This window comes from Procambarus clarkii, chromosome 92, assembly GCF_040958095.1.
Source record: "Procambarus clarkii isolate CNS0578487 chromosome 92, FALCON_Pclarkii_2.0, whole genome shotgun sequence".
Lineage (NCBI taxonomy): Eukaryota > Metazoa > Arthropoda > Malacostraca > Decapoda > Cambaridae > Procambarus > Procambarus clarkii.
The window spans coordinates 2,087,943-2,115,830 of record NC_091241.1 but is presented as its reverse complement, the minus strand read 5'-3'; the positions used below and the strand labels follow the sequence as shown (position 1 = coordinate 2,115,830).

The window sequence follows — 27,888 nt, the reverse complement described above, 5'->3', positions numbered from 1 at the left end:
ATGAGGGACAAGAAAGTGCTCAAGGAGCAGGTTCAAGGGTCAAACGAGTGCTTAAGCAGCAGGTTGAAGGGACCAGCGAATGCTCAAGCAACAGGTGCGGGACATGTAAGTAATTATCAAAAGAAGTCACCATCCTGGGAAGACTAAGTACAGGTAGGGGGATAAATGAGCGCTCAAGCAGGAGGTGCAGGGGGTCAGGTTATCTGGATAGCGCTCAAGCAACAGGTTTAGAAGTCGGGTTAATGCTCAAGCAGCGGGTGAAGGGGACAAGGGACTGCACATACATCAGTTATAAGGGTCAGGTTTGTGCTCAAGAAACAGGCGGAGAAATCAGGCGAGTGCTCCAACAGCAGGTGGAAGGAAGATGCGAGCGCTCAAGCGGGAGTGAGAATGAGGGTGACCTTGAGGAAGAGTGACCCCTCCGCCCCGCCCACTGTAACCGCAGCATGTGCTAATGTGCCTCTTCCCTTCTTCTCTCTCTCTCTCTCTCTCCTCACACCACCAGTCTGGATACTAGGGAGGAGCAGCCACTGTGATGTCCTCAACGCCCCATCAACACTCACCCGTCAAGGGGAGACTCATGAAATGGGTTGAAGACTACCTCACAGGAAGGAAAGCCAAGGTCTGCTTCAATGGAGCAGTCTCAAGAACAATGAATATGGAACTCGGGACCCCCCAAGGCGGAGTCTTAAGCCCTACACTATTCAATGTACTTATGAACGCCATTGCAAATACTGATTTTCCGGAAGGGACGCTACAAGTGGGATATGCAGATGATGTCCTAATACAAGCTCCCACCTTGGGAGAAATTAAACAGTCCATTGAACTCCTTGGAAGGAAATATATGTTGAGCTCGGTTTCACTCTCTCCACCAACAAGACAAGAGCAAACTCCCATCACAAGCGGGGAGAAAATGAAGAACTACAAATTAATGGTGTAACACTTGAATGGGTTGACCACTATCGGTACCTTGGCGTCACTGTCGGCTCTAACAAGGGGAAGAAAGAGGAGCTCAATCAACTCATAGGAACATGCAAAAGTCGACTCAGGGCACTGAAAGCTATGACCTGGAATGGACATAGAGCCTCTATTGCCGTGCTTAAAATGATGTACACAGCCTATGTGCGCTCCGTCATAGACTATGCCGCACCAGTTCTGTGCACCTACTCCCAAAGCGATATGAAAAGGCTCGAAAGAATTCAAAGTGAAGCAATGACAATCATTCTTGGAATCCCAAGAACTGCCAAAACGTCTAATCTACGAGAGGAGTTGTCCCTCCCCAGTGTTAAAAGCAGAGTTAAGGAACTGAATGCTAAGCTTGCAATTAATCTGGCCAGAGATCCCCATTACAATGATATTGCTGAGGAATACTAATAAATATATACTGAGTAACACTTCCTACCGGTTGCACTTGGTAACACTTTGTTATTGAACACTGTATAAATATTTAACGTAATATGAGCTGACATATGATGGTTACACCGGAACCAAAGGAATGACAAGAGTATTGGAGGATTCCTCAAGAGGAAGAAATTCGATGACATCATAGCTAGCCAATGAGGAATGAGCACGGAAGTGACGTGTCGTATGTCAAGGGGTTACCACGTCACTTGTCAGTCAGAGGTCAAGCAGGACGCACGCAAGCACCCGCCACTTTAGAAGAAATTACTTCTCTTGCGTTTTGGTGAAGAAACACGAGTGAAGAGCTGTAAGCAAGAAGAGGTTGATTGTGGCGTTCATGCCGACTTGTGGAATGAGAAGAACGGTCTGAAGCCAGAGGTGGGTGATGGTACCCTTAATAGTCCACTAGATACACCTAGAACAGGTCTGGTTGTCCTAGGTGAGGCCCTGCTGACAGGCGAGCCGAAGTGGTGTCCCCCCAACACTCAAGTCATCACAAGACGTCGAATAAAGAATTTGTGTTGGACCTGCAAGAGGTAGACGCCAGGCGCCATCTTGGCGGTGACGAGGCAGGCGTCGTCGCTCCAGTAATATTCCGGTAAGAGCCTTTCATTGACGTTGTTTTACTTGTACAGCGATATTAAGTGCTCAGCAATTTTATATTGATAGTTTCATATATGAACTAGTCATGCATATAGTGATTCTGAAGTGAAATTAGCGAATTAAGATGAAATAGCATGATGGAGGCCAGAGTGACACACACTCACTCGACGGTGGTTGGTGTATAACTGAGCGAGAGTGGACTGTAGGCGGTGGTGTTAGGTGTGGATTCGCCCGGCGGGGGAGTACCCTTCGCGGTGACAGCCAGCACGGTGCACTGGAGTAATGGAGAATTTATTTGAATTATTTCCTAGTTGTTCAGGAAAAAAGATTAATTTGCTATGGCAAACTTGCAGATTCATGCATGGTAGCTGTGAGGAGTTCACAGTCATTCGAAGACCAGTTGATGGATGGTTCTACAGATGGTTTTCAAGGGGACTAATCGACTGGGAGATCCACAGCGATCCACAGGGATCGTTGGACGTCTTTATGTGAGGAGTTCATTGTATCGGTGCACTAAACACAATGACTGCAGGTGAGTGATTACTCTTTGTTTCATATACTTTACATGTTAATGTCTAGATTTGATGGTTATATGGCCTAGGCCTAACCAGATTGATGTAGAAGAGAACAGTAGCCTCGTGAGGCATAATGCCATACAGACACTCACTCCATGGGAGAATAATAATAGTTGAAATAGTGATTGACATTATACCTTATTCCATTACCTTAGGTAGTCGTTTGTGTATTAACTTATGTGTGTTCTTGACAACTGGTGACTATAACAAGACATAGTTTATTGTTGACCAGACCACACACTAGAAATTGAAGAGACGACGACGTTTCGGTCCGTCCTGGACCATTCTCAAGTCGATTGGACGGACCGAAACGTTGTCGTCTCTTCAATTTCTAGTGTGTGGTCTGGTCAACATACTTCAGCCACGTTATTGTGACTCATCGCCTGCAGATAGTTTATGATATTATAAACACGAGTTGATTATACTGATACAGTATTTACATGTATGTCATAGCATCAACTTGTCCTACAAAGAACGTCGCTTTTCGATCGTATGCGTTACATAAGGCCAAAAATTGTCGTACTAGAAGATGGAAGCGGCTGGCGAAAGTGATGTACTGTCCCGTTTTCTGTTTTGGGTCCTCTGGTAGGTTAGGATAAGGGCACTTTATATTGATCGTTTTCTTTACGTTGAGAAACCTTAGGAGGACGAACTGATAGCTGATTAGCCAGTTCTAAGTAGCTGTATTTTGACCAGACCACACACTAGAAGTTGAAGGGACGACGACGTTTCGGTCCGTCCTGGACCATTCTCAAGTTCTCATTTGACTTGAGAATGGTCCAGGACGGACCGAAACGTCGTCGTCCCTTCACCTTCTAGTGTGTGGTCTGGTCAACATACTTCAGCCACGTTATTGTGACTCATCGCCTGCAAGTTGCTGTACCTCCAGGAGACTGTCCAAGCTACATGCTATAAGTTACGGACACGTCTAACGCACCATTTAATCTTTATGATTTTTTATAACAAATGTCTGTTAGACAAGTTTGTTCTTGTCCCTGTGGCGGCTCTGGTGGAATAAAAGTTAATAACCTCGATCTGTGGTTATTCTGCGGAGCCGCAGAATATAGGCTTAGGGCCCGCGCAGGAATTTCCCTGAAAAAAAAGGGAAACTAGTTTTTTTTTTCTACCACAGACGTGGCGAGACATTTACAATGCTAACCAGCATATATACATTTTCTTCTGTCCTCCATGGACAGGGTGAGAGATGTGTTAAACATATAGTTTAGGGATTTATTGAACAATCAACCACAGAAGGTGATTGTTGTGTTTTTAAAATGCTAATCTAACCTACAGACATAAATACACAGATTTACGTCTGCCCTACATAAAGTGTTCGATATCTTTTTACATAGTACCATTAATGTGCGATTAAAAAGGTAAAATGCAATTCTGACCAGCTTCCAGATATCGTGTATACACATACATGCATACACATTATAAGACGCCCGAGTTAAGTGAGAGAGAGAGAGAGAAGTAGGTGGTTGGTGAGTATGTGAGTGTTGACACATGTGGTTACTGAGCGACCACTACAGCTTGGTGATACTAAACTACTTCTCTATAATGTGACACACATCTGGGTCGTTGGTCAGTGAGCGGCCTGACCTGGGGCCAGATTCACGAAGCAGCTATGCAAGTACTTACAAACGTGTACATCTTTCCTCAATCTTTGACGGCTTTGGTTACATTTATTAAACAGTTTACAAACACGAAAACTTCCCAATCAACTGTTGTTATTGGTATAAACAGCCTCCTGGTGCTTCGGAGCTCATTAACTGTTTAATAATTGTAAACAAAGCCGCCAAAGATTGAGAAAAGATGTACAGGTTCGTAAGTACTTGCGTAACTGCTTCGTGAATCTGGCCCCCTGGTGAGGTGTTAGAGGAAGTAGCAGCACGAGGGAGGGTGTCGGCCTCGGGGGCTCTTGTCTTTTTGATAACATGTAACAATTTACAGCGAACTGTCTGGGAGTTGCTCATCCCGCGCATAAAGTATCACTGGTCATGTATAGAGCTGGCCGAGGCTACCTGAAGGGTTACACAGTGTGTCAAGAACCAGCTGTGTCAGGCTAACAATCTCACTATAAGACACATCGAACACTTTATGTAGGGCAGACGTAACTCTGTGTATCTATGTATTTATGTCTGTAGGTTAGCTTAGCATTTTAAATGTACCGAATCATCACCTGATTGATTGTTCAACCATCACAACAGTGATTCCCAAATACAATATACACACACATGACGTCACAGCTACCTCCTAATTTCATAGTGTGTATACATTCCCTTCAAAATATTACCATATAAATTCCATAGTGTGTATACATTCCCTTCAAAATATTACCATATAAATTCCATAGTGTGTATACATTCCCTTCAAAATATTACCATATAAATTCCATAGTGTTTATACATTCCCTTCAAAATATTACCATATAAATTCCATAGTGTGTATACATTCCCTTCAAAATATTACCATATAAATCCAACACAAATATCAGAGTTCAGTGTTGCCAACTAAACTATTTTTTTTTTTTGCGGACCATTCAATCGACACAGGGAAATTAGACGATCATATCACGTGATATATTGATGGGAGTATGCGGGCCGGTCTTGTCGCTGGAGTATGCCGGAGTATGCGGAAATTGGCGTCGCTCGGACAGCCAGGTTAGACACCACAGTCTCTGGTCAGTTAGTGGGTGGGTGACCTTTAAACAGTCTGCATATTGGCTCGATAATGCGGCAATAAGTTTTTTAAAGTGTGCTTCTGAACGCGGGAATGTGCTTAAGAACATGGAAATATGCTAAAGAATGCGAGAACGTGCTCAAGAATGTAAACATCTGTTCAAGAACGCAAAAAATGTGTTCAAGAATGCGGAAATGTAATAAAGAACACAAGAAATGTGACAAGAACGCGAAAGTGTAAAGCAGTAAGCAGATGTGTGCGAGTGACAGGCGGTATGACACCGTGAGTGACAGGCGGTATGACACCGTGAGTGACAGGCGGTACGACACCGTGAGTGACAGGCGGTATGACACCGTGAGTGACAGGCGGTATGGCACCGTGAGTGACAGGCGGTATGACACCGTGAGTGACAGGCGGTATGACACCGTGAGTGACAGGCGGTATGACACCGTGAGTGACAGGCGGTATGGCACCGTGAGTGACAGGCGGTATGACACCGTGAGTGACAGGCGGTATGACACCGTGAGTGACAGGCGGTATGACACCGTGAGTGACAAAGTGTACGAGGATACATAAAGATGGTTCACAGAGAACGACAAGAAAATGTGCGAAGAACTCCATCAGTGTTTTCATAAAGTTCTCTATCTTCTCCGTGATCTACGATGTCTGGAGATAAGACGCGCGCGTACACACACACACACACACACACACACACACACACACACACACACACACACACACACACACACACACACACACACACACACACACACACACACACACGTGCGTGGAGGATTCAACGGAAGTGAAGTCAAAAGAAGCGAGGAAACAGCTGCAGGAGCTGGCAGTGATGCAACACTTATATATATTTATATCCACCCAAACTCATTCTTATTTGCATCCAGCCTACGCTTGAAACAACTCGGGGATCCCACGACAATTATGTTACATAAGAACATATAAGAATAGCGGGCAACTGCAGAAAGCCTATTGGCTCTTGAGGTACTGACAGGGGGCCGCTGACAGCTGAGTGGACAGCGCTTAGGATTCGTAATCCTAAGGTTCCGGGTTCGATCCACGGTGGAGGCGGAAAAAAATGGGTAGTTTCCTTCACCGTAATGCACCTGTTCACCTAGCAGTAAATAGGTACCTGGGAGTTAGACAGCTGCTACGGGCTGCTTCCTGAGGATGTGTAACAAAAAGGAGGCCTGGTCGAGAACAGGGCCGCGGGGACGCTAATCCCCGAAATCCTCTCAAGATAACTAACACACCCAAACTCATTCATATATGTGTCAAATCTACGCTTGAAACAATTCAGGGATCCCATGTGTATTATGTTACGGGTAGTTTGTTAAATAAATCGACAACTGTTTTGAAACCTGTATTTACCTCGTAGTAAATGGGGCCTCGTATCCTGGTGGATAGCGCGCAGGACTCGTAATTCTGTGGCGCGGGTTCGATTCCCGCACGAGGCAGAAACAAATGGGCAAAGTTTCTTTCACCCGAAATGCCCCTGTTACCTTGCAGTAAATAGGTACCTGGGAGTTAGTCAGCTGTCACGGGTGCCTGGTCGAGGACCGGGCCGCGGGGACACTAAAGCCCCGAAATCATCTCAAGATAACCTCAAGATAACCTCTTGCTGTAATATTCCGCTCCTGACTGGACAAGGGAGCACTAGAACATACTTCGTGTGGACCAGTATACAAGAATACGGGAAGATAACAATCAGATAAGTGTCTTTGGATCCACTACAGAAAAGTGTACATTAAAATCGTCCCCCTGTAGGATCTTGAGGTTATCTTGAGATGATTTCGGGGCTTTAGTGTCTCCGCGGCCCGGTCCTCGACCAGGCCTCCACCGCCAGGAAGCAGCCCGTGACAGCTGACTAACACCCAGGTACCTATTTTACTGCTAGGTAACAGGGGCATAGGGTGAAAGAAACTCTGCCCATTGTTTCTCGCCGGCGCCTGGGATTGAACCCAGGACCACAGGATCACAAGCCCAGCGTGCTGTCCGCTCGGCCGACCGGCTCCCGGTGACGGTGATGTGAAGGAGGCTCACGGAACACTAACAACACATTGTGTCGTCACGTGTCTACATGTATTCTGCTAAACGGAATCCTGCTCGACAAACTTATTAGAATTTTACTACAAATAACAAAAAGAGGTTGCATCGACTACATCTTCCATGACTGTCAGAAAGCATTCGACACTGTCCCACCCAAGAGTGTTTACAGTTCTACTGAGAGTGAGGGAATACCTCTCTGAAAAAAAAGCAATAGGTCACAGTGAGAGGGGAGGAAAGTGAGGCGAGGAGCGGAAGGAAGGAAGGAACAATCAGGCGAGAGCGCCAAGCCACTACGGCAAGGAGTGGAGTGCCACAAGGTCTTATCTTAGTGCCTATCTTGTTCCTTATATACATCAATAACCTGAGAAAGGAAATTGACTTCAAATAAATTATCAAGGACGATATGAAACTAATTATAAGGATCAGAACAGAGGAAGGAATGTGATCTATATCAATAAATATAGATGTCTAACTGCTTGAGATTGGAAGCCAGATGCCTAGGGCTAGCTTCACTCAATTTTCCCTGTAACTGCTATTGGGTACGTGTCCAACATGAACGGGTCAGGATTAGCATCAAAGACAAGAGTGCCAAGTAACACTGTGCCAACATTACCCCCTCAGGAAAATCTCCCGATCCACTTTGACTAATCACAATTACTATTATAGATTTTTCCCCATAACGGAAACAGTATGCATCGATCACGACAAAATAACAAATCTAATCATAAAACTTACTCTTTAAACTAAAAAAAAAAAACTTTGATTATTTGACTTTCTTAGACAGTAGATTGTGTTGATAAACCGAGTGTGTGGGAAGTGTTTTTAAATTTTAAATTTTGCCCCGAGGGGCGAGTTTATTGGGCAGCGCCACTCATCTTGTGAGTGGACACACCGCCATAGTGACAGTATTGGCCAGCGCCACTCATCCTGTGAGTGGACACACCGCCATAGTGACAGTATTGGGCAGCGTCACTCATCCTGTGAGTGGACACACCGCCATAGTGACAGTATTGGGCAGCGTCACTCATCCTGTGAGTGGACACACCGCCATAGTGACAGTATTGGCCAGCGCCACTCATCCTGTGAGTGGACACACCGCCATAGTGACAGTATTGGGCAGCGTCACTCATCCTGTGAGTGGACACACCGCCATAGTGACAGTATTGGGCAGCGCCACTCATCTTGTGAGTGGACACACCGCCATAGTGACAGTATTGGGCAGCGCCACTCATCCTGTGAGTGGACACACCGCCATAGTGACAGTATTGGGCAGCGTCACTCATCCTGTGAGTGGACACACCGCCATAGTGACAGTATTGGGCAGCGTCACTCATCCTGTGAGTGGACACACCGCCATAGTGACAGTATTGGGCAGCGCCACTCATCTTGTGAGTGGACACACCGCCATAGTGACAGTATTGGCCAGCGCCACTCATCTTGTGAGTGGACACACCACCATAGTGACAGTATTGGGCAGCGCCACTCATCCTGTGAGTGGACACACCGCCATAGTGACAGTATTGGGCAGCGTCACTCATCTTGTGAGTGGACACACCGCCATAGTGACAGTATTGGCCAGCGCCACTCATCTTGTGAGTGGACACACCGCCATAGTGACAGTATTGGGCAGCGCCACTCATCTTGTGAGTGAACATACCGCCATAGTGACAGTATTGGGCAGCGCCACTCATCTTGTGAGTGGACACACCGCCATAGTGACAGTATTGGCCAGCGCCACTCATCCTGTGAGTGGACACACCGCCATAGTGACAGTATTGGCCAGCGCCACTCATCTTGTGAGTGGACACACCGCCATAGTGACAGTATTGGGCAGCGCCACTCATCTTGTGAGTGGACACACCACCATAGTGACAGTATTGGACAGCGCCACTCATCTTGTGAGTGGACACACCGCCATAGTGACAGTATTGGACAGCGCCACTCATCTTGTGAGTGAACACACCGCCATAGTGACAGTATTGGGCAGCGCCACTCATCCTGTGAGTGGACACACCGCCATAGTGACAGTATTGGACAGCGCCACTCATCTTGTGAGTGAACATACCGCCATAGTGACAGTATTGGGCAGCGCCACTCATCTTGTGAGTGGACACACCGCCATAGTGACAGTATTGGGCAGCGCCACTCATCTTGTGAGTGAACATACCGCCATAGTGACAGTATTGGGCAGCGCCACTCATCCTGTGAGTGGACACACCACCATAGTGACAGTATTGGGCAGCGCCACTCATCTTGTGAGTGGACACACCACCATAGTGACAGTATTGGGCAGCGCCACTCATCTTGTGAGTGAACATACCGCCATAGTGACAGTATTGGGCAGCGTCACTCATCCTGTGAGTGGACACACCACCATAGTGACAGTATTGGGCAGCGCCACTCATCTTGTGAGTGAACATACCGCCATAGTGACAGTATTGGGCAGCGTCACTCATCCTGTGAGTGGACACACCACCATAGTGACAGTATTGGGCAGCGCCACTCATCTTGTGAGTGGACACACCACCATAGTGACAGTATTGGGCAGCGCCACTCATCTTGTGAGTGAACACACCACCATAGTGACAGTATTGGGCAGCGCCACTCATCCTGTGAGTGGACACACCGCCATAGTGACAGTATTGGGCAGCGCCACTCATCCTGTGAGTGGACACACCGCCATAGTGACAGTATTGGGCAGCGCCACTCATCTTGTGAGTGGACACACCGCCATAGTGACAGTATTGGGCAGCGTCACTCATCCTGTGAGTGGACACACCGCCATAGCAGAATGTACAACACTCCCCAATAGGAAGAAAACCCGCTGGGTTGTTCATCCTGTCACTTGTACCCAGACACAGCTGGGACTTGCTTAACTGTCTCAAGTGAACAGCTCCTCAAACAAGAAGATTAACATCTGTCAACCCTTAAAAGCTTACGCTATCTTGCGGGTGCAAAATGGGGGAATCTTTTAAGAACAGTATCAATATTTGACAAATAGTGTTTTCCTAACTCAATGTGGGATTTATTATTCTACACATATTCCTAATGTCTCTCAGGTGTTCACATTCACGTAGATAGTGGTCAAGGCGGTGTCCATCACTCTCACCACAGATTCTGCAACTTCGCTGATCAACTGTTGTTTCCATTCCAAATCTCCATGGATATTTGTATCCAAGACGGATTCTCGCTATTACTGATTCTCTCCCTCGTCGTCCTCCTCTTCGGCCATAATGATTGGGATTGCCAGCTGCAACCATGTTGTACCATCGTGCAGATTCACTGGTTTGTGCTTCTATCCTCCTTTCCTCAGTTACCTTGTCACGGTGATGTTGCCTGATAATACCTCTAATTTGTAGTTGAGTGTTGTTATAGTGTTGTTAGTGATAGTGTAAGTGTGAAAGGGGGATTGGAGCGGGGACTGCTGAAGGGGGGTGAAGAGGGGGGAAGAGAAGGGTACAGAGAGGAAGAGTGGGGAGGAGGAATGAGGAGAAAGAGGATGAGGGAGCGGAGGAGGGAAAGAAGTAATGGAGAGGTGGGGGGAGGGGGAAAAGAGGGAGGGAGGGGAGAAAATAGGGAATATGAAGTAAGAGGTGGGGGGGGGGAGAGAGAGACGATAAAGGGGGAGAGAAAGAGAGGGGGAAGACAAAGGTGGCAGAGGGGAGGCGATAGACCCGTGCACCGCCGGTCACCCGTTCTAATATAGACCAGGCCATCCTCCTGTTGCGGCAGTACTTATACTAACGAGGAGCACCATACCCTGGAAACACAAACCGAAACTGTCTCTATTTTCCGCTTGTTACAACTTGTAATAAAGTTGTTACATCTTGGCTTAACGTGTTTATGACGTATTAGAACATTGTTACAACTTGCTATATTGGTTGTTATAACTGGTTAGGAGGTGTTAAAACTTGTTCGAACGTTGTACCAACGTCATAGTTTCGGTGTGTGTTTGCCGGGTAGTACATATACCCACCTACAACACTCTTAGAAAGTAGAAACTGAGTTGGACAAACCGGAAAACTATTTTCTACCTAAATTTCAGACAAACTAAACTAACCTAACCATCCTAACCTAACCATCCTAACCTAACCATCCTAACCTAACCATCCTAACCTAACCATCCTAGGCCTAATGGACGATATCAGAGGCCTAATATAGTACATATGTGTGCTATAATGCACACACATATGTACTATATGTGTGGCCTAGGAATATTTACGTTTGTTTTTTAACTTAATTTTTTTTCCGTCTCTTTAATGTGATTAGTACAAAGTTCAACTAATTACTTAGTACGTCAATCTGTGTACTACGGTGTACATAGTTACAAAAGCTATAATGTAAACAGGAGGCTGGGTTGTACAGAGCTATAAGTGAACTAAACTGTCTACCAGAGTGCGCCATATTGGCTCCTGGACATGATGGCTGACCAACACAGTCTTCACCTCAGAAGCACGCCTTCATTTACTTATTTTATATTCATAGGAGTTGACTTACTGTTACAGAGTACAGAATGAAGGGAAAATATTCTTGCATATATCACCATTTAACCTAAACCGATCCAAGAGTCACCAAGAGTCACCATTATAGTCACCAAGAGTCACCATTATAGTCACCAAGAGTCACCCATACAGTCACCAAGAGTCACCCATACAGTCACCAAGAGTCACCCATACAGTCACCAAGAGTCACCCATACAGTCACCAAGAGTCACCAAGAGTCACCCATACAGTCACCAAGAGTCACCAAGAGTCACCATTATAGTCACCAAGAGTCACCCATACAGTCACCAATGGTAACCAAGAGGATCACCAGGAGGTGCACCATGTCGTGCACTAAGAGGAGGCAAGGGTAGAGGGAGGTGCCTCTTCTTATTGACATATAGACGCATTGCAGTGTATAAATGACCCCCTCCCTCCCTCCCCCCCCATGCCTGGGAACTATATCTGGCGCTCGTGTAAGATCTTATCTATGAGGGGGAGGAGAGGGTGGGGGGAGGGTGGTTGTGTCAAGAAAGACTTCTTATATTTTGATTTAGTTTTTTGTACACACAGGAGGGTACAGGAGCAGACGACTGCTGACTCCTGTTAGCAGGCTGAGAGCTTTCCCTTCCCATAGCTTATGGTAAGCCTTACCCTACTAGTTTTACACACAGGAGGGTACAGGAGCAGACGACTGCTGACTCCTGTTAGCAGGCTGAGAGCTTTCCCTTCCCATAGCTTATGGTAAGCCTTACCCTACTAGTTTTACACACAGGAGGGTACAGGAGCAGACGACTGCTGACTCCTGTTAGCTGGCTGAGAGCTTTCCCTTCCCATAGCTCATGGTAAGCCTTACCCTACTAGTTTTACACACAGGAGGGTACAGGAGCAGACGACTGCTGGCTCCTGTTAGCTGGCTGAGAGCTTTCCCTTCCCATAGCTCATGGTAAGCCTTACCCTACTAGTTTTACACACAGGAGGGTACAGGAGCAGACGACTGCTGGCTCCTGTTAGCTGGCTGAGAGCTTTCCCTTCCCATAGCTCATGGTAAGCCTTACCCTACTAGTTTTACACACAGGAGGGTACAGGAGCAGACGACTGCTGGCTCCTGTTAGCTGGCTGAGAGCTTTCCCTTCCCATAGCTCATGGTAAGCCTTACCCTACTAGTTTTACACACAGGAGGGTACAGAAGCAGACGACTGCTGACTCCTGTTAGCAGGCTGAGAGCTTTCCCTTCCCATAGCTCATGGTAAGCCTTACCCTACTAGTTTTACACACAGGAGGGTACAGGAGCAGACGACTGTTGGCTCCTGTTAGCTGGCTGAGAGCTTTCCCTTCCCATAGCTCATGGTAAGCCTTACCCTACTAGTTTTACACACAGGAGGGTACAGGAGCAGACGACTGCTGACTCCTGTTAGCAGGCTGAGAGCTTTCCCTTCCCATAGCTCATGGTAAGTCTTACCCTACTAGTTTTACACACAGGAGGGTACAGGAGCAGACGACTGCTGGCTCCTGTTAGCAGGCTGAGAGCTTTCCCTTCCCATAGCTTATGGTAAGCCTTACCCTACTAGTTTTACACACAGGAGGGTACAGGAGCAGACGACTGCTGACTCCTGTTAGCAGGCTGAGAGCTTTCCCTTCCCATAGCTCATGGTAAGCCTTACCCTACTAGTTTTACACACAGGAGGGTACAGGAGCAGACGACTGCTGGCTCCTGTTAGCAGGCTGAGAGCTTTCCCTTCCCATAGCTTATGGTAAGCCTTACCCTACTAGTTTTACACACAGGAGGGTACAGGAGCAGACGACTGCTGACTCCTGTTAGCAGGCTGAGAGCTTTCCCTTCCCATAGCTCATGGTAAGCCTTACCCTACTAGTTTTACACACAGGAGGGTACAGGAGCAGACGACTGCTGACTCCTGTTAGCAGGCTGAGAACTTTCCCTTCCCATAGCTCATGGTAAGCCTTACCCTACTAGTTTTACACACAGGAGGGTACAGGAGCAGACGACTGCTGACTCCTGTTAGCAGGCTGAGAGCTTTCCCTTCCCATAGCTCATGGTAAGCCTTACCCTACTAGTTTTACACACAGGTGGGTACAGGAGCAGACGACTGCTGACTCCTGTTAGCAGGCTGAGAGCTTTCCCTTCCCATAGCTCATGGTAAGCCTTACCCTACTAGTTTTACACACAGGAGGGTACAGGAGCAGACGACTGCTGGCTCCTGTTAGCAGGCTGAGAGCTTTCCCTTCCCATAGCTTATGGTAAGCCTTACCCTACTAGTTTTACACACAGGAGGGTACAGGAGCAGACGACTGTTGGCTCCTGTTAGCTGGCTGAGAGCTTTCCCTTCCCATAGCTCATGGTAAGCCTTACCCTACTAGTTTTACACACAGGAGGGTACAGGAGCAGACGACTGCTGACTCCTGTTAGCAGGCTGAGAGCTTTCCCTTCCCATAGCTCATGGTAAGTCTTACCCTACTAGTTTTACACACAGGAGGGTACAGGAGCAGACGACTGCTGGCTCCTGTTAGCAGGCTGAGAGCTTTCCCTTCCCATAGCTTATGGTAAGCCTTACCCTACTAGTTTTACACACAGGAGGGTACAGGAGCAGACGACTGCTGACTCCTGTTAGCAGGCTGAGAGCTTGTTTGCACTCTTCTCATTAGTCTTGCCACCATCTACAAACAATGACTCAAACGAATTCGCCCGTTCCTGGTGGAGGGCGGCCTCTTGCTACATCTCTCCTGTCCAACAATTGTTCTCACACTGTGACCCTCTGCTTTCTGTCAGTTAGGTACTCGCCTACAAAGTTCAAAGTGGTTACAATTAGCCGAGTCTACCTTTTCCGTCTTATGCATTAGTCTTTTGTGAGCAAACTTATCAAATGCATTCTGGCAGTCATGGAAGATGCAGTCTTTCCAACGCCAGTTTCTCCTGCTGTATCACTGTGACGTAGTCTCGGAGCCTCTAAGGCCATGTTCCCTGTTGCAAACATTGCTCTCTAGACTATATATTTCTTGATTAAATTCTTAAACAATTTAGCAATGAATGAATGTTTATAATATCAATCTGGTATTTTGGGCTCAAACCCAGTCTCGCAAAACAAAAAGTCTCAAACCTTTCTTAAATATCAGTATTATGTCTTTGTCCAGAGACCAAAATACTTTGTCCAAATTATTATGTCTTTGAGACAAAAGTCTCAAACCTTTCTTAAATATCAGTATTATGTCTTTGTCCAGATGTCTGGGAGTTTGCAACAATGTAACAGTTTGTTGAAGAGCATTGTTAATGGGTCAACAAGCAAAGCTACGCCATGATCTAGTGGTCATAATAATTGTAATACATTATTAAATTGTACACCCGGCCGGGTACACTCGGGTGACGTCATCTACCCGTGCTGCAGCAGTGGGTCTATACTGTTGATACCAGACGTTACCTAGGCTGCTGCTTGAGCGACAACGTTACTACTTGAGTGACAACGGTGCTACTTGAGCGACAACGGTGCTACTTGAGCGACAACGGTACTACTTGAGCGACAACGGTACTACTTGAGCGACAACGGTACTACTTGAGCGACAACGGTACTACTTGAGCGACAACGGTACTACTTGAGCGACAACGGTACTACTTGAGCGACAACGGTACTACTTGACTGACAACGGTACTACTTGAGCGACAACGGTACTACTTGAGCGACAACGGTACTACTTGAGCGACAACGGTACTACTTGAGCGACAACGGTACTACTTGAGCGACAACGGTGCTACTTGAGCGACAACGGTACTACTTGAGCGACAACGGTACTACTTGAGCGACAACTGTACTACTTGAGGTCAGGTCTATCGTGTTGTCATCCTTCTTCCTGTGACTCCACTGTGGCTGAGTGGTCTACACCTCCTGACCTCTCACACATCTCCTTGTTAGTTTCTGTGAGGCTGTGTAACATCCTCCACTGGTGCCTCGCTTCTGCCTCAACCTTGTGTCCACAAGTGCTGCCCAGTTGCTCGCTTCATTTTAATGTGTCACTACTACGATATTGCTATCGCGGCAAACACAACATTGCCTCAACGTTGCTGTTAGGCTGCAACAACGTTGGGTGTTTTGGTGCTATATTTACCCCTATCCTTCATGGTCAAACATTTAATGGTGTTGGATACCACTAGATGGTTTAAACCCTCCACACTCTACTCCTCCTCCTCCTCCTCACCATCTTCCCACAACCAGGCACAATCGTGTCCTACACTCAGCAAGTCTTCAGCCCCACTTATCAAGCCTATTTTTATATTTCAAATTCATTTTTATTTCTAGTCTGACGCGACGCTTGAACGCGTTTCGTAATAACTTATTACATTTTCAAAGACTTTAGTTTACACGCACAACTGTAACCTGTAAACACGTCCATACTTATACTCGTATTTGGGTGAGGTGATATAAAAGTTTTGGGTGAGGTGATTGACATTTACACAAGACAGAACACGAACCAATGGGTATAAAAAACATACGAATGGAAGTAACTGCAGAAGGCCTATTGGCCCATAGCATCACCACTTCCTCTTGATGCTTCTATATTGGTGCGGAGTCTTGAAGTGGGTAGAATATAGTTGTGCATTAATTGGCTGTTGATTGCTGGTAGAACCAGTTGTGTAAAAGACACAAGTGTGTAGAATACAACGGGCAGGAACTGCTCGCAGAGCACAACTTACCATCTGGCTAGTGTACACCGTCCCTACGTTCCCACCACCCTTCATCACCACACCGTAACGTTCCACCACCCTTCATCTCTACACCCAAACGTTCCACCACCCTTCCTCTCCACACCCAAACGTTCCACCACCCTTCATCACCACACCCAAACGTTCCACCACCCTTTATTTCCACACCCAAACGTTCCGACACTGATTATCACTAGTCACTAACACGGCCGACAATATTGTCTTGGAGATGATGAGAGTGTGTGTCAACACTACACGATATCCGCGTATCTCCCGCCCAAACTGGCCCAGATAACAGTGAGTCCCAAGACTCCGCTCCTACACTGTTTAGGCTGCCGTCCACCACAATAAAAATGCTCGTTAAATGTTTATGTACTGTAGCATAGCGAAGCGCCCTGTCTATTGCTTGTGGAGACAGACAGACAGACAGACAGACAGACAGACAGACAGACAGAAGAACAGACCTAAAGGAAGGACTGAGAGATCGAAAGGCGGAACAGACAGACCGCCAGTCAAAAGGGCAGCTAGACCTACAGACAGAATCATTTACAGATAAAATTTTGAGACAGATAGACAGACACAATCCCTGGCAACTACCTCACAAAAGGATGATCCTACCCAAGCAGCAATGACCATGGAACAACTTCCTACACTTGTGGGGAGTGAGGGTGAAAATGGATATAGGAATGTGAGCTTCAAGGTAATGTATTCAAACATTGATGGGATTACCAATAAAGCAAGTGAACTGGCGTAAAGGGCGCAAGAAAAAACCCACATGTAATAGGACTCATGGAATAAAATTGTCAGGAGTCATAACAGATGCTGTGTTTCCAAAAGACTACTATATAGTAAGGAAAGAGAGGGCAGGGAGAGGAGGTGGAGGAGTGGCCCTGCTGATAAAGAAGGACTGGAGATTTGATGAGATAGAAATTCCGGGCTGTGACGGGTTCAGAGATTACATAACAGGAACTATAACAATGGGTGGACCTAAGATAATAGTGGCAGTCATTTACAACCCTCCCCTAAATGACAGAAGACCTAGACAGGCGTTTGATAGGAACAACATGGCAACCATTAATATAATAGAGAGAGCAGCTTCAGTTGCCTGCAGGAATGGCTCAAGGCTCTTAATCATGGGTGATTTCAACCATGGAAAGATAGACTGGGAGAATGGGGACCCACATGGTGGTGCAGATACATGGAGAGCTAAACTCTTGGAAGTGGCAACAAGGAACTTTGAGCCAGCATGTCAGGGAACCCACAAGAGTGAGAGGCAATGATGAACCAGCTAGACTCGACTTGATATTCACCCTGAATGAGTCAGAAATAAGGGAAGTCAAAGTTGAAGCCCCCATAGGAATGAGTGACCACAGTGTATTGACATTTGAGTATTTAGTGGAGGTAGGGATAACCTATCCAAGGTTGGGATCAGAAGAGAAGACTAAATTACCGACGAGGGAAATATGACGAGATGAGGAACTTCCTAAGGGGAATACCTTGGGAAACAGAACTTAGAGACAAGACTGTACCGGATATGATGGACTATGTCACCCAGAAGTGCCAGGAAGCTGCAGACAGGTTTATCCCGGTCCAAAAGGAGAAAAACGAAAAACAAAAGAAAAACCCATGGTTCAACCAGGAATGTAAGGTAGCGAAGCAACTGAGTAAATGAACATGGAGAAACTACAGAAATAACAGAGAGTAGGGAGAGATACCAGAGGGCCAGAAATGAGTACCTCAGAGTGAGGAGGGAAGCAGAGTGACAGTATTTAGAATGACATCGCGAGTAAAGCCAAGACCCAACCAAAGCTGCTCCACAGCCACATCAGGAGGAAAACAGCAGTGAAGGAACAAGTGATGAAACTGAGAAAAAGGGAGAACAGATACACAGAGAATGACAAGGAGGTGTGTGAAGAACTCAACAAGAGATTCCAGGAGGTCTTCACAATGGAACAAGGAGAAGCCCCTGCACTAAATGAGGAGGCGGCAACCTTGGAAACCTTGGAGGAATTTGACCTCACCAGTGATGAGGTCAAAAGGTGTCTGCTGGAGCTAAATGTGACAAAGGCTGTTGGGCCTGACAGAATCTCACCATGGATACTAAAGGAAGGTGCAGAAGCACTAAGTGTGCTAACTCTCTGGTAGGTTTTCCAGTGACCTGTTATACACCATAGAAAGTTGGAAGACAGCTAACATAGTCCCAATATACAAGAAGGGTGACAGGTAAGAGGCACTGAACTACAGACCAGTTTCCTTAACTTTTATACCATGCAAGGTGCTGGAGAAGATCGTGAGGAAAAGGCTCGTAGAGCATCTGGAGGGAAATAACTTTGTAACACACCACCAACATGGGTTCAGAGATGGTAAATCGTGCCTCACAGGTTTAATAGAATTCTATGACCAGGCAACAAAAATTATGCAAGAAAGAGAAGGGTGGGCAGACTGCATTTTCTTGGACTGTGAGAAAGCCTTTGACACAGTACCCCATAAAAGGCTGTTACAAAAGTTGAAGCAACAGATAGGAGTAAAAGGTAAGGTGCTCCAGTGGATAAGGGAGTATCTAAGCAACAGGAAACAGCGAGTAACTGTGAGGGGGAGACATCAGAGTGGCGAGTTGTCACCAGCGGAGTCCCACAGGGCTCTGTACTCGGACCCATCCTGTTTCTAATATATGTAAACGATCTCTCAGAGGGTATAGACTCATTCCTCTCAATGTTTGTTGATGATGCAAAAATTGTGAGAAGAATCAAGACAGATGAAGATAGACAGAGACTACAGGATGACCTGGTCAAACTGGAGGAATGGTCTAGAAAAGGGCTGCTAAAGTTGAACTCGGTAAAGTGTAAGGTGATGAAATTAGGCGAAGGGAGCAGAAGGCTGAACAGAAGGTACCATCTGGGAGGTGAAGTCCTGCAAGAGTCGAATAGAGAGAAGGATCTGGGGGTTGATATCACACTGAACCTGTCCCCAGAGGCCCACATCAAAAGGATATCATCAGCGGCATATGCTAGGTTGGCAAACATAAGAACTGCCTTTAGAAACTTGTGTAAGGAATCGTTCAGGACCATGTATACCACTTATGTCAGACCAATCCTGGAGTATGCAGCTCCAGCCTGGAGTTCATACCTAGTTAAGCACAAAGCAAAGTTAGAGAAGATTCAGAGGTATGCCACCAGACTAGTCCCGGAACTGAGAGGAATGAGCTACGAGGAAAGGCTAAAGAAGTTGAACCTCACGTCCCTGGAAAACAGAAGAGTAAGGGGAGACATGATAACCACCTACAAAATTTTCAAGGGAATTGAGAGGGTGGACAAAGACAAACTTTTCAGCACGGGTGGGACACGAACAAGGGGACACAGGTGGATTAGTACCCAGATGAGCCACAGAGACGTTAGAAAGATTTTTTTCAGTGTCAGAGTAGTTAATAAATGGAATGCATTAGACAGTCATGTGGTGGAGGCTGACTCTATATACAGTTTTAAATGTAGATATGATAGAGCCCAGTAGGCTCAGGAATCTGTACACCAGTTGATTGATGGTTGAGAGTCGGGACCAAAGAGCCAAAGCTCAACCCCCGCAAGCCCAAATAGGTGAGTACAAATAGGTGAATACACACACACACACACACACACACACACACACACACACACACACACACACACACACACACACCAAAGACCGGGGCCAAAGAACTAAAGCTCAACCCCCGCAAGCACAAAGGGGCGAGTACACACACCTTGGAATCCGTTCTTGCAGACCAAAGTAGAACAAAGTGCTCAATAAATCACCCCGATGTAAACATGCTGCAAATATCCAGGATTAACAGTCCAGAGAAGTAAGTATATACGTTTATTTATATATACGGTCAATAACACCCTCTCCAAATCGGTAATATCTGAGTGGACAAAATCCACAGCGCCAAAACCGTATCACAAACTTATGTAATATCCTTTTGGGTACATTCCAAGAGAATATATCGTTTGTGTGTTAGACCTCAGTTGATGTAAAGGCTGATTGTAAATAGGGCTCGGCTATAATTGTGTTGACTTTAGTGCTTGAAGTGGCTCGGAGGTGGATTAATAGTGGAGCTTGGTGATAGTGGGTGTGGGGACGGCAGGGGGAGAGACAGACAGGCAGACAGGCAGACAGATAGGCAGGAAGGAAGGCAGGAAGGCAGGCAGGAAGGCAGGCAGGAAGGCAGGAAGGCAGGCAGGAAGGCAGGCAGGAAGGCAGGCAGGAAGGCAGGCAGGAAGGCAGGCAGGAAGGCAGGAAGGCAGGCAGGAAGGCAGGCAGATAGGCAGGCAGGCAGGAAATAAGGAAGGCAGGCAGGCAGGCAGGAAGGCAGGCATGCAGGAAGGCAGGCAGGAAGGCAGGCAGGAAGGCAGGCAGGAAGGCAGGAAGGCAGGCAGGAAGGCAGGCAGGAAGGCAGGAAGGCAGGCAGGAAGGCAGGCAGGAAGGCAGGAAGGCAGGCAGGAAGGCAGGCAGGAAGGCAGGCAGATAGGCAGGCAGGCAGGAAATAAGGAAGGCAGGCAGGCAGGCAGGCAGGCAGGCAGGCAGGCAGGCAGGCAGGAAGGCAGGCAGGAAGGCAGGCAAGAAGGCAGGCAGGAAGGCAGGCAGGAAGGCAGGAAGGCAGGCAGGCAGGAAGGCAGGCAGGAAGGCAGGCAGGAAGGCAGGCAGGAAGGCAGGCAGGAAGGCAGGCAGGATGGCAGGCAGATAGGCAGGCAGGAAGGCAGGAAGGCAGGCAGGAAGGCAGGCAGGAAGGCAGGAAGGCAGGCAGGAAGGCAGGCAGGCAGGAAGGCAGGCAGGAAGGCAGGAAGGCAGGCAGGAAGGCAGGCAGGCAGGCAGGAAGGCAGGCAGGAAGGCAGGCAGGAAGGCAGGCAGGAAGGCAGGAAGGCAGGCAGGAAGGCAGGCAGGAAGGCAGGCAGGAAGGCAGGCAGGAAGGCAGGCAGGAAGGCAGGCAGGAAGGCAGGAAGGAAGGCAGGAAGGAAGGCAGGAAGGCAGGCAGGTAGGCAGGCAGGCAGGCAGGCAGGCAGGCTGGCAGGCAAGCAAGCAAGCAAGCAAGCAAGGACGCAGGCAAACAGGCAGGCAGGCAAACACAGGCAAGCAGGCAGACAGACAGACAGACAGAGGATGGTGTTGATGAGGATGGTGTTGGTGAGGGGGGTGTTGGTGAGGAGGGAAGGGAGGGGGGGTGTAATCACTCATGCCCTACACCCAGTTCACTAACAATTAACCACTCAGGAAGAACATCCACAACAATATGTCCAACATTCAAGAGCTTACAATACAAGTGCATAATGGAGCAACGAGCACATGTTCTCCCTCCTCCTGTACACCAGTCGTGGACCACAACCATCCCCTCATCAGTCCCACTCACTTGCTTACATGTTGCAAAGGTATAGTTGTGCAACCCGTTCTCGCACTTGCTTATAGTCAATATTGGCTTATTTAATAAGTGCATATGTGACATACTAATTGTGAATATTTTAGTTTACCTTGAAAAGCTTCATAGAAAACACCGACCTCACCTAACCTTCTTAGTATAATAAGATAAGCATCTTATTGCTTCTTAAGTACAATTATTACTTAACCTATACCGTTGATAGGTTAAGTAATAATGGTAAATAAGAAGCAATATGATGCTTAACATACTGAGAAGGTTAGGTGAGGTCGGTGTTTTCTATGAAGCTTTTCAAGGTAAACTAAAATATTCACAATCAATTAGTATGTCACATATGCACTTATTAAATAAGCCAATATTGACTATAAGCAAGTGCGAGAACGGGTTGAGTTGTCCCGTTATTAACTGTGTGAGGCTGGTCATGGTGGTGTGGGGGGTTCGACCCCCGGTCCTGTGATGGGCGAGTCTGGTGCAGCGTGTCCTCTTCCATACTACGCCACATGTTGACGTATAAATGGTCCCGTTAGTATACTCCACTCCGTTCTCGACTCACAATCGAGAATTCCAGGTTCGATTGCTGGGCGGACAGACATGGTTGGGCACATTTCTTATCACCTAATGCATCTGTTCACCTAGTGGTAAGTAGGTACTCAGGCGTTAGTCACCTTGTTGTCACGGGAGACATCTCCCGTCACGCAGGGTGCAGTCGCACCTCCACAGATCTCCAGTATCAGCTCTTGATACTGGTAATGGCTCAAAAGGGCCACCACTTACGGGCTATTCATGCCCGTGCCACCTTTTGGGTGGCTTAATCTTTATCAATCAATCAATCACCTTGTTGTGGGATTGTATCCTGGGGGGGGGACCTGGATATAAGCCTAATGTGTATTAGGCTTATATCCAGGCAGCCAGAGTACACTCTGTCTGCCTGTCCCCCGACATAATGAATTATTATTATATATATTATTAAATGCACTAAGGCTAAAAACTGTTCTCTAAATTAATATGATGCCCCGTTTTCTGTTGGTGGGTCCTGGGTCGGGTTAGGTAGGGGCACTTCAGTACCAGCGTTTAGTGACGGTGTGAAGGCTGGAGAGGACGGGCTGCTGGAGCAGGTCAGCACTCCCCGCCCCCCTACACCCTCCACCACCACCCTGGAGAGCTGTCAGTGCCAGGGACAATGGTCTTGGTGGTGTAATTACCTAAGTGTAGTTACAGGATGAGAGCTACGCTCGTGGTGTCCCGTCTTCCCAGCTGTGTCCTGTGTCAGCCCTGTGTCCTGTGTCAGCCCTGTGTCCTGTGTCAGCACTGTCCTGTGTCAGCCCTGTGTCCTGTGTCAGCACTGTCCTGTGTCAGCCCTGTGTCCTGTGTCAGCACTGTGTCCTGTGTCAGCCCTGTGTCCTGTGTCAGCACTGTCCTGTGTCCTGTGTCAGCCCTGTGTCCTGTGTCAGCACTGTCCTGTGTCAGCCCTGTGTCCTGTGCCAGCACTGTGTCCTGTGTCAGCCCTGTGTCAGCACTGTCCTGTGTCAGCCCTGTGTCCTGTGTCAGCCCTGTGTCCTGTATCAGCACTGTCCTGTGTCAGCCCTGTGTCAGCACTGTGTCCTGTGTCAGCCCTGTGTCCTGTGTCAGCCCTGTGTCCTGTGTCAGCCCTGTGTCCTGTGTCAGCACTGTCCTGGACGTCGGTGAACTTAGTGGGGTAATGGCGGGAGGATGATGACTTTGGTGTTGGGCTTAAAGGTCTATACCAACCACCGGAGGGTCAGTGGTGCCCTCATCGTGCCCAGCAGCCGCCAGGTATACTGTAGCCCACAACATGTCACAACTAAAGCAAACTCTCAAAGTGCACATACACCGAGAAGCGGAATTTACCTTTCTAGTATACGTGCGCTAATTGGTGTGCTGGAAGTGTGTGGCTGGTCGCCAGTGACCAATCACGTCCGCCGGTGTCTACACCCACCAGCCAACCCCCATCTTTCCCGCCCAAACTTTTGTTTTATGATTACTGACCTTGACTTCGGCTTACAATATTTGATTTTTACATCATATAATTTATTATTTACATAGCGTATTTGCGTTAACTATATATATGTCAGCTAACGCATTAAGCTTGTAAATTTAAGAGTTTTGGCCAATTGTCCTCACATCTGACGTTCCAGTATTGGACGCGAACACATTGAGATGCAGGCCTTGCCTGGCAAGTTCAATCGACCATAATATTTACCTCGCTCGTCACGTGGTTTTCAAGGTGGGGCTCTAGTGTGTATATATTACAGGGTTGCTCTTCTCTAGTCACTAGCGTCACCTTGGAACATATACACGCTAGAGCTACTTTAGAGCAATGCTCACTGGAGAGAGCATGAAGGCACATATATACACACTTAAAGTCGAATTAAGTGTGTATATATGTGCTTGAAGTGTGTGTATATATGTGCTTGAAGTGTGTGTATATATGTGCTTGAAGTGTGTGTATATATGTGCTTGAAGTGTGTGTATATATGTGCTTGAAGTGTGTGTATATATGTGCTTGAAGTGTGTGTATATATGTGCTTGAAGTGTGTGTATATATGTGCTTGAAGTGTGTGTATATATGTGCTTGAAGTGTGTGTATATATGTGCTTGAAGTGTGTGTATATATGTGCTTGAAGTGTGTGTATATATGTGCTTGAAGTGTGTGTATATATGTGCTTGAAGTGTGTGTATATATGTGCTTGAAGTGTGTGTATATATGTGCTTGAAGTGTGTGTATATATGTGCTTGAAATTTAAGATTCGCTTAAAAGCGAATCTTAATCTTAAAATTTGCGAAAGTTAATTTTCTAATATTTCTTCGGCATCTGTGTTTAGCTAGTTTAAATCTATGACCTCTTGTTCTTAAAGTTCCTGGTCTCAGGAAATCTTTCCTATCGATTTTATCAATTCCTGTTACTATTTTGTATGTAGTGATCATATCACCTCTTTTTCTTCTGTCTTCTAGTTTTTGCATATTTAATGCCTCTAACCTCTCCTCGTAGCTCTTGCCCTTCAGTTCTGGGAGCCACTTAGTAGCGTGTCTACTAAGACACACACACACACACACATACATGGTGGTGTGTGATGTGATGTGGTGGAGGCTGACTCCATACACAGTTTCAAGTGTAGATATGATAGAGCCCGATAGGCTCAGGAATCTGTACACCTGTTGATTGACGGTTGAGAGGCGGGACCAAAGAGCCAGAGCTCGACCCCCGCAAACACAACTAGGTGAGTACACACACACACACACACACGCTGGTATGCCACCAGTGTGTGTGTGTGTGTGTGTGTGTGTGTGTGTGTGTGTGTGTGTGTGTGTGTGTGTGTGTGTGTGTGTGTTTTCTAGTTGCACAGCACCTCAGGTTAGTAGTCAGAGGATGAGAGAACTTCAAGTAGCCAGGCCACCAGAGATGAGACACCAACCCAGCCATGGTTCCAGCAGAACACGTGTGCGCTCTTTAAATCTTAATTACTATGCTAGCCACTGTTCCAGGTGGAGTTCCCTTCCTGGAATTATAATTTCCAAGCTAGCCTCATTCATGAGTCTTGCACTCCAGGAAAAAAATTGTCCGAAACTTTCCTCATTCCAGGATATATATAAACTTTCGGAAACTTCATTTTCGTTACTGGTTCTGCGGTTATACCAGCAGAGGTTATACCAGCAGAGGTTATACCAGCAGAGGTTATACCAGCAGCTGTTATACCAGCAGCTGTTATACCAGCAGCTGTTATACCAGCAGCGGTTATACCAGCTGAGGTTATACCAGCAGAGGTTATACCAGCAGAGGTTATACCAGCAGCTGTTATACCAGCAGCTGTTATACCAGCAGCTGTTTTACCAGCAGCTGTTATACCAGCTGAGGTTATACCAGCAGAGGTTATACCAGCAGAGGTTATACCAGCAGCTGTTATACCAGCAGCTGTTATACCAGCAGCTGTTATACCAGCAGCGGTTATACCAGCTGAGGTTATACCAGCAGAGGTTATACCAGCAGAGGTTATACCAGCAGAGGTTATACCAGCTGAGGTTATACCAGCTGAGTTTATACCAGCAGAGGTTATACCAGCAGCTGTTATACCAGCAGCTGTTATACCAGCTGAGGTTATACCAGCAGAGGTTATACCAGCAGAGGTTATACCAGCAGAGGTTATACCAGCAGAGGTTATACCAGCAGAGGTTATACCAGCAGCTGTTATACCAGCAGCTGTTATACCAGCAGCGGTTATACCAGCTGAGGTTATACCAGCAGAGGTTATACCAGCAGAGGTTATACCAGCAGCTGTTATACCAGCAGCTGTTATACCAGCAGCTGTTATACCAGCAGCGGTTATACCAGCTGAGGTTATACCAGCTGAGGTTATACCAGCAGAGGTTATACCAGCAGAGGTTATACCAGCAGCTGTTATACCAGCAGAGGTTATACCAGCTGAGGTTATACCAGCTGAGGTTATACCAGCAGAGGTTATACCAGCAGAGGTTATACCAGCAGCTGTTATACCAGCAGAGGTTATACCAGCAGCTGTTATACCAGCAGAGGTTATACCAGCAGAGGTTATACCAGCAGCTGTTATACCAGCAGCTGTTATACCAGCAGCTGTTATACCAGCAGCGGTTATACCAGCTGAGGTTATACCAGCTGAGGTTATACCAGCAGAGGTTATACCAGCAGAGGTTATACCAGCAGCTGTTATACCAGCAGAGGTTATACCAGCAGAGGTTATACCAGCAGAGGTTATACCAGCAGAGGTTATACCAGCAGAGGTTATACCAGCAGAGGTTATACCAGCTAAGGTATATATGCCAGCCTGCTTCTCCAGTTTGAGTAGCAAGCAGTCTTTCATGTGGGACCGTATCAAATGCCTTCTGACAGTCAAGGAATATGTAGTCTGCTCATTGTGTGCGAGTGCGTGTGTATTTACTATTTGTGCCTGCAGGATTGTGCTGTTAGCTCTTGGGCCCCGCCTTTCTAACCGACTAATGTACCGACTCCCGACCTATTTTCCCTCTTATCATATCTACTTCATGTATTCCTTCAACACATACATTCCCAGGAAGCAGCCCGTAGCAGCTGTGTAACTACCAGATACCTATTTACTGCTTGGTGAACATCTGAATCAGATGAAAGAAATACTTCCCATTTGTATCTGACTTGGTCAGTAATTTATCCCGGGTCCTTAGGACTACGACCCCCGAGCGCTGTGAATGTGTGTGAGAGACAAAGTGAGAGAGAGAGAGAGAGAGAGAGAGAGAGAGAGAGAGAGAGAGAGAGAGAGAGAGAGAGAGAGAGAGAGAGAGAGAGAGAGAGAGAGAGAGACAGAGACCTTCCAATGAGCTGAGGTAGGATAACAGCTCTTGCTTGCAATTTCACTAGCCCTTATTAACCCTAGTCTTAGTTAAAAAAAAGGGAGAGAGTGGGGGGGGGGGGGTGGAGGAGAGAGAGAGAACATATGGCAAAAGCAATCAGGAGCCATATGGTCCCCCTCCCCCCCCCCCTCCCTCCCTCCTGAGTTATCCCCATCGCCCCCAAACTGCTCGTTAGCTCCCGTATTCATGTAATGGCAGAGACCCTATTGGCTGATGAAGGCGGTTGGGTCGTTGGCTCCACAACCGCCTTAGTGAGCTGCTGGCCGGCTATTGGCTAGGTCGTTTCACTGACTTAAGTGCCACTGAGGTGGAATGGTAGTTTCAAACACATTTAACTGCGTTGTTTGTGTCAAGGGAGTCGTTTGATCTGAGTTAAATCAGGTTATTATGACCCCCCAACACGGCTCTGGTTCAACTGGCTTAACTCTCCGATATGTGTCCATGACTTACTGTCAATACACTTTCTGTCTGTCAGTACGTGTGTCTGCCACTGGGTATGTGTCTATGTGTCTGGTGGACACAGACACATCACACCAGGGAAGACGTCAGGGCCTGGCGAGGCGTCACCCTTGACGTACTGAAATGGGCCGG

The 27,888-nt window shown here is 47.1% G+C and overlaps 1 protein-coding gene across 1 annotated transcript; it reads left to right on the top strand.

The window, feature by feature from the left end:
* LOC138359611 (fibrous sheath CABYR-binding protein-like) lies at positions 1–27,135 on the top strand. The gene is made up of 3 exons (XM_069319017.1): positions 1–94; positions 25,583–26,724; positions 27,112–27,135. The coding sequence occupies exons 1-3, from the start codon at positions 1–3 to the stop codon at positions 27,133–27,135; spliced, it is 1,260 nt and encodes a 419-aa protein (XP_069175118.1).
* Positions 27,136–27,888: the final 753 nt, after the last annotated feature.